Consider the following 14,459-nt stretch of genomic DNA (forward strand, 5'->3'; position numbering starts at 1 on the left):
AAAAAGTTCTGGCGAACTTTCCCTAGCTATTGAACCTCTGATGTGTAAGCTAAGGGAAATGATTAGTGGTCTGTGTGTACCTCAGTGTCCTACTCCTGTACGTGTCTCGGCTTATGCAGATGAATTTACAGTACTTGTTAGTACTCAGTCTGATGTTTTATAACTGTTCATGTGCTTGAAAAGGTGAAAGGGTGTCTTAGTAGGTGGAAATGGCTGGTCCCCCAAATGTCCTGTCGTGGCTGGGTACTGGTTATTAATAACCTTGCTGCGCCCTCCTTGTGGCACAAACTGGCTTGTGTGGACCCTCCACCCAGGCTGCTGGCCAACCTTCAGGCGCTACTGGTGGACTTTTTCTGGGATCGGCTGCACTGGATTCCTCAAGGAGTTCTACATTTGCCCAAAGAGGAAGGCTGGCAAGATCTTGTTCACCTGGCCAGCAGAACTGCATTTTCGTTTCGTCTCCAGTTTGTTCAAAGACTTCTCACTGGACCTTAAGAACTAGTATGGAAGGAAGTGGCCAACAGGATTCTACACATGGTGGGAGGTCTGGAGCTGGACAGAGGTTTGTTTTTAATGAGCACCCAATCACTGCACATTTCTGGGTTGCCTGTGTTTTATTGTGGATTTTTTTTTTACCTTTTTTAATGTACAGAAGCAAGGTTTTACAGCTTTGTTGGCTGCTTTCTGGTCTCCTCAGGAGTCATCACACTGGGTCGGCTGGTGGACATTGCTGGACCTGACCTTGCTTTCTCAGTAGATTTAGCGGCACGTTTGGGGGTGAGGTCGGTACGTGTTGTTTCTCAGCTCCTGCATCGCTGGAGGTCCGCGCTTACACCAGAGGAGCGCATGCAAGTGCAGGGGTGGCCAGCCTCACAGAGGATGACCCTTTCCCGGAGATCATCACCCCAGCCTGCAGGACTGTCGCAGCCCCCTGCTGCAGTGTAGGGGGGATTCCAGCATGAACTTTAACAAAGTGCCTGGAAAACTGCTATACAGAACCAGAAACTGGACAAGAAACTAGGGTGGGCACACCTTGCTGTGATGTTTTTAAATTGGGTGATGATGTGCAGCCAGAGTGGAGAGCTTTGAACAAATCGCCGTTGACCAAGGGGTTGCTGACTTACAGTGGAGAGTTTTACAGTGTATTATCTCTGTAAATGCTTTTATCTGACTGCCCCTTCTGCTCCAAAGGGAAACGGTGTTTCATGCTTTTATGCACTGTTTTAGGCTGCGTCCCTTGTTTGATGTTTTAAAGCATATTTTGTATGTCCTTTAATGTGGCTTTTACTCGTCAGACTTTTATCCTTGGTTTTAAGTACATCAGGAGAGAGAGACTCAAATACACTTTGCTTAATTTCATTCTGGGTCAGGCTAAGATTGCAATATATATCAGCCGTAAGAACAAGGTGGCACAGGATGCAGACTGTGAAGTGACCCGGATTTTCTTTTAACTTGTGAAATCAAGGGTTTTAATTGATTTTAATTTTTACCGCTGTATGAACAACCTACAGTATTTTAAAGATGTTTGGTGTTATGTGGAGGCGGTGTGCTCAGTAATACAGTCATATGAAAAAGTTTGGGCACCCCTATTAATCTTAAGCATTTTAGTTCTAAATATTTGGGTGTTTGCAACAGCCATTTCAGTTTAATATATCTAATAACTGATGGACACAGTAATATTTCAGGATTGAAATGAGGTTTATTGTACAGAAATTGTATTGAAACAGAAAATGTGCAATATGCATTAAACCAAAATTTGACCGGTGCAAAAGTATGGACACCCTTATCATTTTATTGATTTGAATACTCCTAACTACTTTTTACTGACTTACTGAAGCACAAAATTGGTTTGGTAACCTCATTGAGCTTTGAGCTTCATAGCCAGGTGTTTAAGGTGGCCAATTGCAAGTTGTTCTATTTGAATCTCCTCTGAAGAGTGGCATCATGGGCTCATCAAAACAACTCTCAAATGATCTAAAAACAAAGTTGTTTAACATAGTTGTTCAGGGGAAGGATACAAAAAGTTGTCTCAGAGATTTAACCTGTCAGTTTCCACTGTGAGGAACATAGTAAGGAAATGGAAGACCACAGGTACAGTTCTTGTTAAGCCCAGAAGTGGCAGGCCAAGAAAAATATCAGAAAGGCAGAGAAGAAGAATGGTGAGAATGATGCGAAAGAAGCCATTTCTGCAAGCACGCCACAAACAGAGTCGCCTGAGGTATGCAAAAGAACTCCTTCTTTCGCATCACTCTCCCATACAGCTTCTCCTTGTGCAAAGTGCGCTGTATTGTTGACCGATGCACAGTGACACCATCTGCAGCAAGATGATGCTGCAGCTCTTTGGAGATGGTCTGTGGATTGTCCTTGGCTGTGTCCAGAAACTTTTGCTACTCCTCCTCTCCTACTCCTCCTTTCCTACTCCTCCTCTCCTACCCCGGAAGAAGGTGGAGGAATCGAGGAGAGGAGAGGAGGAGGAGGAATGGAGGGAAGGAGCTGTAATTGGGGAAATGGGACAGCTGATCCCTTTTAGATAGGATGTTGACTACCAATGAACTAAGCCAATCACAATGCTCACTTTCAGCACGTTTCAGAACATTACTATCACACACAGCTAAAAATTCAGATATTCCAATAAAATCCTGTTTACTCCCAGTCGCATTTTTGGCCGCATCTCTGACCAGTGACTCTGGCAGCCCTGTCTGACCTCAGCCTTATGAGGGATTCAGTTTCCTCATCAGTCCCTAAGTTAAAATAAATAAGTAAATAAATGAATTAATTAAAATTATATATATATTATAAATAATATATGTTTTTATATGTATATCATGATACACATAGGGTCATAAATATAGTTTTACTGAGCATACAGCTTATCTAAACTATAAATTATATTACTGCTTTACTGGCTGTTTAATTAGATAAGGAACCTAGTTAATTAATATGTTTATGACATATATTTGGGCGTTGCCTTCCCCATTTTTGCGTGCTCTTTGGGCGTGGATGCAGTGATGTCATTGGAAAATCCTTAAAAGTCTTCCGGAGTAGGATACACTGATATAACCTCCGTTGGAGGCCTACTACAGGTGGATTTTAAGTGGCTTCTTTCGTCTCCTACGGTATTCGGACAGCGGCAAGATGGCGTCACAAAATCAGTTTCCGGGTCACGGAGGAGAGTAGGAGGATCGGTAGGAAAAAGGAGACACTTGACTGTTCTCACCATTCTTCTTCATCAAATCATCAAATCAAATTTATTTGTATAGCGCTTTTTACAACAGGCACAAAGCAGCTTTACAGAAACATGATTACAGGACAAAGAATCAGGCAAAACATTAAGCATAGAAAATACAGAATACAGAACCCCCAGTGAGCGCGGAGGCAAGGAAAAACTCCCTCAGAGCTGCAGGAGGAGGAAGAAACCTTGGGAGGACCAAGATTCACATTTGAGGGGGGACCATCCTACCACTGGTCAAACGGCTTTTAAATTAAAATTTAAAAAGTCTTTTATACATCCATATAGGTTTTATGTATTCAGGAGTGTAATAGCGCCACTAATGGCTTGGATGTAATCAGTAGTGGAGAATAAGATGGACGATGAGCAGCAGATCTGTGGTGGTGGTGGTGGAGAAGAGCTGACTTCAGAAACTTCCATCAGTCTGGCCGGACAGGAGACCCGAGAGCCTGAGGGTCCAACATCGTTATCGGGTCAGACAGGTGGGCAGTCAGTAACTCGGAGGAAGGCAGAGAGATGGAATTAGTTTTGACTGGATTTATGCAAAACTGAGAATATAAAACATTATCAGAGTGTGGCAAATGACTCCGGCAGAACTGAATAAAACAGCCTAACTAAAGGCAGAGAGCCAGAAGGTAACATAGACATGGAGGCTCCCTGAAACACTGGCATCCACCCACTCCACCGTCCACAAACCTGAGTGACCGTGTGCAGTGGGAGAACAACAGCACCAGCATCTCAGTTTACCACAATTCCCTCTGTCCATGAACCCCTGAATCTGCAGCCTTATCTAAAGGAAAAAACATTAATTACCAAAAGCTAAACTAAACAAGTAAGTTTTCAGTCTAGACTTAGTCCCGAACATATTCGGAGAGATTATTCCAGAGTTGAGGCGCTTTATAAGAGAAATCTCTTCCTCCTGCAGAGCTCCTCTGAATTTTAGGAACTACTAATAAACCAGCACCCTGAGATCTAAGTAATCGCGGTGGTTCATAATAGGAGATGAGGTCTCGTAAATACTCAGGAGCGAGCCCGTGTAGGGCTTTATACGTTAACAGGAGAATTTTATAGTCTATGCGGAATTTGACTGGAAGCCAGTGCAGTGCTGACATGACTGGACTAATATGGTCAAATTTTCTAGTTTTAGTAAGGACCCTGGCTGCAGCATATTGAACTAGCTGAAGTTTATTTAAGTGACTGCAGTAACATCCAGACAGTAGCGCATTACAATAATCTAGCCTTGAGGTAATGAAGGCATGTACTAATTTTTCTGCGTCATGCAGTGATAGGGCATTTCTTAGCTTGGCAGTGTTACATAGGTGTAGAAAAGCTGTTCTAGTAACATTAGATATGTGTTTATCGAATGCTAGATCTGAATCTATAATAACTCCAAGGTTTTTAGCTGCTGAACCAGGGGTGGCTGAGAAGTTGGCCAGATTTAGCATTAAGTCTGATAATTTATTTCTAGCAGCTTTGGGGCCTAATAGGAGAACTTCTGTTTTTTCACTATTTAATAGGAGGAAGTTGTGCGACATCCATGATTTTACATCTTCTACACAATCCTCAATTTTCTTTAATCTCACTCTGTCGTCAGGTTTGGCTGATATGAAGAGCTGCATGTCATCCGCATAACAATGAAAATCTACGTCATGTTTTCTAATAACTTTGCCCGGTTAAGTATGATTTAAACCACGATAATGCAGTTCCAGTTACACGAACCATGTTTTCTAGTCTTTCTGAAAGGATAGTATGATCTATTGTATCAAAGGCTGCGCTCAGATCGAGAAGTACGAGTAGGGAAACACAGCCTTGGTCGGCGGCTATAAGTAGTCCGTTTGTTATTCTAACTAAAGCTGTCTCAGTGCTATGATAAGGCCTAAATCCAGATTGAAATTTCTCATAGATTTGGTTTCTTTGCAGGTAAGAGCAAAGTTGTTGGGCCACAGCTTTTTCTAAAATCTTAGAAATAAACGGTAAGTTTGAAATAGGTCTATAGTTAGACAGTACAGTAGGATCAAGATTTGGTTTCTTGATCAGAGGTTTAATTACAGCTGTTTTAAAGGCTTTGGGTACATGGCCTAGGGTGAGTGATGAGTTTACTATCATTAACAGAGGTTTAATTATATCTGGCAGTACCTGCTTTAGTAATTTTGTGGGAACTGCATCAAGTGTGCAGGTTGTGCTGTTTGAAGAGATCATTTTCTCTAGTTCTAACTGTGGAAGTGGGTTAAAGACTTCCAACCTAACTTCGGTGACAGGGTTTTGTTCTAAATCACCCAGACCAGATGACAGAGAGGATGTAATATTTATCTGTTTAATTTTATCCCGAATGTTTTCAATTTTACTATTGAAGAAGTCCATAAAATCGTTGCTGGTGTGAATGGCTGGAATCTGAGGTTCAGTACCTGCCTGGCTTTTAGTTAATTTGGAAATAACACTAAAGAGAACTCTAGGATTATTTTTATTTATCTCGATCTGTGAGGCCAGATACGCTGAGTGGGCTTTATTAAGTTCTTTTCTATATTTAACAAGACTGTCTTTCCACGCAGAGTGAAACACTTCCAGTTTAGTTGACCGATATTTACGCTCTAAATTTCGTACTAACTGCTTTAAGGTACGAGTTTGATCATTGTACCACGGTGCGAGCTTTTTCTGTCTCTCTATTTTATGTTTAAGGGGTGCTACAACATCTAAGGTAGAGCGAAAGGTATTTTCTAAACCTTTGGTTAGTTTGTCTAGTTCTACTGGGTCTATAGGAGAATATATTAGAGTTGATAAGTCTGGAAGCTTATCTGTAAATTGTTGGCTGTAAAAGGCGTAATTGAACGTTTTACAGAGTAGCAAGGGGATGTACGTATATTATGACTGAGATGTAATTTAAATGAAAGAAGGTAATGATCTGAAATTGCGGAGGTTTGAGAACGAATATTCAGGTTATCTATGCTAACACCCAGGGTCAAAACTAAATCCAGAGTATGATTACAGTAATGAGTAGGTCGATGTGAATGCCTTTTTTAATGGATCATCCAATTTTTCGAAATGAATGTGGAAGTCTCCATCTATAATCACTTTATCACTACATACTGCTAAGTCTGTGACAAAATCACTAAATTCTTTTAAAAATTCTAAATAGGGCCCTGGTGGTCTGTAGATGTTAATTAAAGAAAATGCATTCTTTTTTGTAATTGGATTAATTATACTGGTGTAAAGAAGCTCAAAAGAAGTAAAATTATCATAGTGTTTCTGATTGCTAACTAAGGTACTTTGGAAAAATATGCAGACCCCACCTCCTCTACCGGACAATCTCGGATTGTGTATATAATTATAGCCTGCAGGGGTGGCTTCATTTAATGCTACATATTCATTTGGCCTAATCCAGGTTTCTGTCAGACACAGAACATCGAATTTCTGATCAGTTATCATTTCATTCACTAGAACTGCTTTTGAATTTAGAGATCTAATATTAAGTAAACCAATCTTTAGGCTTGAAATGTTAGTACTACAGTCTGGATATGATTGTTTAATATAAGTTAAGTTATTTAGATTGACTGTTTTAGTGTTTTGATGTTTTTGTTTCACTCGGGGGACAGACACAGTCTGAATACATTGGTATCTTGGTAACGTCTCTTTGCAGCTCGCAGACGGTTGGTTAAGCCTCTCTGTCTGCGGCCTGGTCCCGGCTCTGGATTGTCAGCAGCTTCTTCTCTGCCTTTCAGATATTTTTCTTGGCCTGCCACTTCTGGGCTTAACAAGAACTGTCCCTGTGGTCTTCCATTTCCTTACTATGTTCCTCACAGTGGAAACTGACAGGTTAAATCTCTGAGAGAACTTTTTGTATTCTTCCCCTGAACAACTATGTTGAACAATCTTTGTTTTTAGATCATTTGAGAGTTGTTTTGATGAGCCCATGATGCCACTCTTCAGAGGAGATTCAAATAAATAGGAGAACAACTTGCAATTGGCCACCTTAAATACCTTTTCTCATTATTGGATACACCTGGCTATGAAGCTCAAAGAGATTACCAAACCAATTTTGTGCTTCAGTAAGTCAGTAAAAAGTAGTTAGGAGTATTCAAATCAATAAAATGATAAGTGTGCCCATACTTTTGCACAGGTCAAATTTTGGTTTAATGCATATTGCACATTTTCTGTTAATACAATAAACCTCATTTCAATCCTGAAATATTACTGTGTCCATCAGTTATTAGATATATCAAACTTAAATGGCTGTTGCAAACACCCAAATATTTAGAACTAAAAATGATTAAGAATAATAGGGGCGCCCAAACCTTTTCATATGACTGTAGATAAAGAGCTGGGCTTTGCTTTAGAGTTTTGCTGATCTAAATGTTTTTAATTGTGATTTTATGAAGACTTTCTGTTCTTTAGTTTATATAATCTGTTTGATCATGTGAATTGGCATGTTTGCTGAGATCTCTCACAGATTGAACTGTTTAAAATAAAGTCAAAGTCTCTCTCTCTCTCTCTCTGTGTCTTTCTCTCTTTCTCTCTCTCTCTCTGCACATGCGTGGCATTTGTGTAGCGTGTGAAGTGAGGGTGTGTGAGCAACTGTTTTCCTTTCTTTTGTGTTTATTCCTGTTTTTCTTTGGTTATTTGGGGTTTAGTTTAGGTTTTTGGGTGTAAGGGGAGTTAGGAAGCACAGGGCTGGGCGGTGGGGCTGTGGGGTAGGGGGTTAGTGGGGTCTAGCGGGGTTAGCGGGGAGTAGACGCCGGCATGAAGCATGGCGGGGGTGGCGGGAGCAGGTGTAGGTGAGAAGTTTGACGGGCTTTCTCGCCGGCATGGCGTAAAAGTGCCGGTCGGGGTAGATTTCTCTGTTTTTTAGAGATCTGTTTGGTAGTGAGGGCTGTTCTGGGGTACCACTCTATTTTATCAGCCTCCGAAAATGAACAGTGCTGTTGTTTTGTTTTTGGACAGTGTTGAAAAAGTAAATCAGCTGGTGGTGTCGGGGATTTCATTGAAAGGCACAATGATCACATGAGTTGGAGGATATTGCTGCGGAGTGCGATAGGGATCCTCAGACTCACCGCGCTCTGTTGCACCCAGTAGTAGCAACTATACTCCTAATTAGGTGCATTCGTTTTTAAATGAAACTAAAGGCAAAAGAAATGTAAAAGTTGAGGATTATTTCCCTGATCTGGACATGTTTTTAAAGTGTTCAAAGGTTTTAACGTGGACCGAGGAGGAGGGGGGGATAGGAGAGCACTGGAGACTCAACACTGATTGGGTGAACATGGTGGACTGGCAGAGGGAGTGGGAGGGGAAGGTGTGCCTTTCACATGGAACAGTGGTGTTGCTGTCTTGGTAGTGGGGGTCGTCTTTTAAAAGTTACTATAAAGTTTGAACAGATTTATTTGGTTTTTATTTGTATTTATTCACCAGTAGTACCTAAAGACAGGTGTTCTTTTTAGAAAAACAATAGCACAGTGTGATACACAACACTTTTTTAATTATTGGGGGTGATTTTAACTGTACAGGTGATGTTTAAGATCAAAATCACTTTGAACCTGATCCAGCTTTCAGGCGCATCCTTAATGATTTTATTGAAACTCGTGAATTGGCTGATGTGTGGCGCTATAAACAGAGTACTGCTCGACAGTATACTTGGGCACACGCTAGGGATGGTTTTATTTCTATGGCTAGATTGGATAGGTTTAACTGTTTTAAACAACATTTGCAGAGTGTTTTATCACCCCAGTTTGTTTCTGATCACAGTATGGTGTCAGGGAGAGTTTTTATTAATCATGTGAAACCTAAGAGCACTTACTGGCATTTTAACACCAGTCTTTTAAATAATCCTAATTTTAGACTTTTTGGGGGGCATTTGGAGGTCTAAAAAAGTTGATTATAGTTCTGTACAACAATGGTGGGATGTTGGCAAAATACAAATCAAGCAATTCTGTAAGCAGTACACTCTCAATGTCACTAACAGTATAACACAATCTGTTACTGTTTTAGAAAGGCAGATGTTGTTTTTATAGTGCACTGCAGAGGCTGGTGTGGACCAGGACCACAACCAGACACTTAAGGGCAAGAAGGCTGCTCTAGCTGACCTGCTCGGCCTTCGGGCACAGGGTGCTCTGATCAGATCTCACTTTTAGAACCTCTCTGAAATGGATGCCCTGTCGCAGTTTTTCTTCAGTTTGGAGAAGAATGGCCAGAGTAAGGTCATTCACTGTGTCCGCGCAGCCGATTGCAGGGAGCTCGCTGACCCAGTTGAGGTCAGAGAGAAAGCTGTGGAGTTCTACTCTGAGCTCTAGTCCCCTGAATGGACGGAGGACCAGCCGGCACAGCAGCGCTTTTATGAAGGTTTGACACAAAAATTAATCTTTCTGACACTTAAATCCAATTTGCATAATAAATTGTAACGCGATGTAGTGTAAACAGAACTCTTTCATTGATTTCATGATTAAATAATAAAAGACTAGCACAGTGGGACGCTCTAAATACCCATTAATTCGTTCATTTACCCACTGTTTACTTTCATCAGATTTTTCCTGGTCCCTAGTCCTGTCTCAGTAAAACACAGAATCCATGTACATCTGTAGTTACTTACACAAGACAGCTAACTAACTAGTGTAAATAGAACTGTTTAATTAATTTTATGAGTAAATAATAAAACACTGAGATAATAGGAAGCTCTAAATATATATTAATTGGCTAATTTACACTATTTACTGAATTTTGCTGTTCACCAAATTATGGTTTGAATTCCAGGTACCTCATTTAAAAGACCATTGGGTCATAGTACAACAATTATACATCTTCTAAACATACACACCTACCTATCTCTGAGGTGTTGTTTGCACAAATAACACAGAAACAAACTTGTTCTACCAATGCTGTTTCTAAAGCTGTTAGCTCCTATCTGACGAGACTTGCTTCACCTTTATCTGTGGGCGGTTGTCAGCCAAAGGTGGAGGATTCCAAGAAAACTAATTCACAGGTTGACGTAGACACAGGTGATTTTCCTGACCGACTTGTTTTTCTGAACATTTGTTGTTACTAGTTACTGCAGACAATGAGGTTGAGAAACAGTTTCTTGCAGTGGTGGATGCTGGTTTTTCAAGGAGGGGTGGCTCCTACATCTTAAAATGTGTCGGTCTATTTATAAGTAAATTCTACCCCCCTGAGATACTTTTATCAAGAGGAATTGGCAACAGTACTTTTTATTTGTTACAGCATTTCCAGTCAGCCAGCTCATTTTATCATATCAGGACAGCTGAAAAGAATAAAAAAAAAATCTTAGGAGTTGATCTACCCTGCTGTTTTTCTTCGTAAGAACGACTAACCACTTTAGCTTCGCCAAAATCCGGTCCACAACATTAAAACTGTCTGACATTATGTGCAGTTTGCTGACTGGCGCGAGGCTAGTGTAATGTGTGTCCGTCTGTGAGTGCTTTGTGACTGTGGAGGGGCTCAGCAGCACCTGCTGGTCAGAAACTGCGATAGAAGTCAGAAAGAGTGATAGAAGTCAGAAAGAGTGATAGAAGTCAGTTTCCAAACACAAGCAACTACAGAAAAAAAACACCAGAAATAGAAGCTCGATTTTTCGCTAGTCGTTTTTAATAAAGAAAATGCCGCTAAGAGGATTAGCAAAGTCAACTCAGAACAGAATGAAAGTTAAAAGCTCCCAGTACAGATGTTTACACTAAAAGATCGTTGATCCGCTCATTCCGCTGTCAATCAAAAAGGGATTCAGCCTCAGACAGATCATCCAATCATCATGCAGAAGCTGAGCGTCCGCCCCATAGACCCCCAGAGACGCTGAGCATCTGATGGGCGGGACAAAGCCCAGCATTTATCCAATGACTCGTCTCGTTGCGCTGTACGCTTTGCTCCGCTATTGAAGTCTGTGGACGCTCAGCGTCCGCACTGTTTAAAGCAGCGCTGTGAAGCTGCAGGAATGAGTGAAAGGAAAGCCGCGGCGTTAACAGTGATGAGAAGCTGATTCTGAACTAAGTTCAGCACGGTGTAGCGCATAATTAATCAGTGACATGTACACACAATAGTATATATTTAATTACTTATTTTTTTTACATTTTAGGGGAAGCTGAGCTTCCCTTGCAGTCTTAGAGCAATCGCCTCTGGTTTCTGGTACTGTATATATACACAACTTAGAGTGACCTATTGTATTTTAAAAAGTACAAGGAAAATGTGGATTTTTGCCACCTTTAAAGAATTATTGTTCATTTTTTGTAAATTATATAAACTTTATTTCCCTTCTCAAATATCACTGTGTTTGTCTGCTATATGAAATATTTATACAAAATTGCTGAACCGAACAACCAGTGATTTTATAAAGGAAAATCATAAAAATGATCAGTGGTGCCACTGTACCACTATATTATACCACAAATTAAACAAACCAAAGAAAATATAACATATCTTCAGTGTTGGGCACATTACTTTGAAAAAGTAATTAGTTATAGTTACTCGTTACTTCTCCAAAAAAGTAACTGAGTTACTAACGGAGTTACTCCACTATAAAAGTAATTAGTTACCAGTAAAAGTAACTATCGCGTTACTGTTTATTATTCGCCCTTCAAAAAAAAGGAAATCAATTATGCATTTACTATTATTATTAGAAAAATAACAAACGAAAATAAACCCAAAATGTTGACAAAAATATAATCTAACGAATTTCAAAAAAATAAAACGAAATTCTCCACACAACCAAAGAAAATTACTAAAACTGTAATACTGAAAAAAGCGGAAAAACGCGTCTGGGGATGAAATTAAACAAACCAAGCCACACAATATGTATATATAAAACAAAATAATGGACAAAAACAACAATTTAATGCCCGTTAAAATGGTATTAATATAACTGCTTCACCAAAAGAGAATAGTAGAGCTTAAATCGGGCCCAAAAAATCCGACCCGACCCAGCCGAACCTGTGCACGTTCTGCCCAAGCCCTACCCAACCCAAACCATAAACTGTCATTATGAGCCCGACCCGATCCGCCCCATAAACTGTCTGTTTTCGGGCTGATTGAATGAGCGAAATATAATCAGAATTATGTTAATTAACACTGTAACATAGAAGCATAGAACTATTATTTAATTTAAATGATTTTTAAGAACAGCTACACACAATGCTGCAAGTCAAACGCGGAGGCCTTCACGTGCACCCAGAGCTACGTGATTACATTTTTCATTTTTATTATAGTTTAATTTTATTTTGTTTTTATTTTTTCTGTTCAGTAAGTTTTTAGGGTGGGCTTGCTAGCGCGAGCGCTTTACACAAGAACTAACGGACCAGGAGGTGCCACGCGCTCGGCACAACACCTCCCGCTGTACAACTGCGCTGTACAACAGCGCTTATAAATAAATTAAACACAAAAATGAGGGTATTCTATCAGAATTTAAATTCGTAAATACAGTTTGAGATAGTTATGTTTTTTCCTTTTAATTACCGTTTTTATTAGATTCAGTTAACACAAATGTTTTTTCACTTTCAGTTTTCGCTATTTCGTTCGCTTTAGTGAACAATAATAATTGGTTACTTAGCAACATTGTGATTATCACACCAGAGCTTTATATAAAATAAAAATAGGAGCCCGATTTCGGGTCGGTCCTCGGGTCAGGTGGGATTTGGGCAGAGAATCTAAGCTCTAAAAGAGAAAGCAGCAGCACCACAAAAACCGGAGCAGCTAAAAAGAGCTTAACGTCCTTAATTCGGAACTTGGGCTGTCCACGGCAATCACTGAATTGATTAGAGCACGCAAATCGTCACAATTGTGCCTCACTTCACCACGCCAAACCACAGGCACAGCGACCAGAAGCTCAAGTTCACGGAAAGAGGAGGGGTTAACCAGGGCAAAGCGAAGTAAAAAAAAAAAAAAAGTTAATAGAGCGGCTAAAGTAACGTGCAGTAACGGGGTGTCGGAAATGGTAACGGCGTTATAGTTACAGTCATAGTAATTAGTTAGATTACTCGTTACTGAAAAAAAGTAACGGTGTTAGTAACGCCGTTAGTTTTAACGCCGTTACTCCCAACACTGGATATCTTTGGTTCATGTTGTCTGCAGTGAAATAGAAGTCAAGACATATATAAAAATTGCTACGATTTTAAACTTTTTTCTGATTTATGCTTTTTTTTTTATCTCTCAAGTTAAAGTTGGACATTTATTTTGATATCTGATATTCTGAATGTTATCTCCATGTTCTGTCTGTTTTATTAAGGTTCATCTGCGCTCAGATGCCGAACGCAGTTCTGGAGAGTATCAGCATCATTGACACCCCGGGAATTCTGTCTGGAGAAAAGCAGAGAATCAGCCGAGGTCAGCCCCCACTCATATAGCCCATTCTGTTCAGTGTTTAGTGCTTTTATTTTTATACATCCTGCTTACATTGCTGCACACACCTGCTCTGCCCTTGTGTTTTTTTGTGCGTGTGTGTTCAACAAATGAGAGTACACCCCAAACATTTCTAAAAATATTTTATTTTATTTTCATGGGATAACATATAAATGCAACTTGTATATAACTTACAGTAGTACAGCTGTTATAGCAGTTTTACTGACCTTTGGAAAGTAAATTGAAATACAACAGAGAAGGTATAAATGGCTGCAACACAAGTTGGTACACCTCACAGTAGAGATTTTGTGCCCAAAGTCTCACTTTTTTGTGATAACCATTATTATTTAACACTGCATTAACCCTCTTGGGCATGGAATTCACCAGAGCTGCACAGGTTGCTAATAGAAGGGAATTACATACATCATGGCTGGTGTCAGGAAATACCCAGGCACGGAGACGAGGAGACGGACGCAAGTGCAGGTAGGGTGAGAAATGAATAATTTAATAAATAAATATAAATAAACCAGGAAACGAGAAACAAGTAAACACTTAAACATAAAACAGGGAGATATATACAAGGATCAAGGGAGTTAACTAAATAAATGAAACTAGATAAACAAATAACCAAAAACCAAAACAAACGAGAGAAACCAGAGAACATAAACTAAACCAACAAGAGATAATAAATAACAAAATAAACTAGGAGTAAATAAACAAAGAAACAAACGAGGGACTGAATAAATACAATACTAAACAAGGCAGGGATATATACAAGGAAAACTAACAAGAGGCTAAACTAGACAGGGACAAACTAAGCTAGACAAGAATAAATATACTAAGCAGGGAACTAAAGGGAACAAGAAACAAGAAGATGTAAACAAGGAACTAGGGCTAGGGCTAGGGCTAA

General features: G+C 39.9%; 1 protein-coding gene across 1 annotated transcript in view; it reads left to right on the top strand.

Moving 5' to 3' along the window:
• The window catches only part of ehd1b (EH-domain containing 1b), a 68,380-nt gene that overhangs the window by 31,188 nt on the left and 22,733 nt on the right, over nt 1–14,459 (top strand). Inside the window, exon 2 of the mRNA XM_022681063.2 lies at nt 13,437–13,534. Coding sequence (XP_022536784.1) covers nt 13,437–13,534 — 98 coding nt within the window. The remainder of the gene's footprint in view (nt 1–13,436; nt 13,535–14,459) is intronic.

Source organism: Astyanax mexicanus, chromosome 20 (assembly GCF_023375975.1).
Source record: "Astyanax mexicanus isolate ESR-SI-001 chromosome 20, AstMex3_surface, whole genome shotgun sequence".
NCBI classification, from domain to species: Eukaryota; Metazoa; Chordata; class Actinopteri; order Characiformes; family Acestrorhamphidae; genus Astyanax; species Astyanax mexicanus.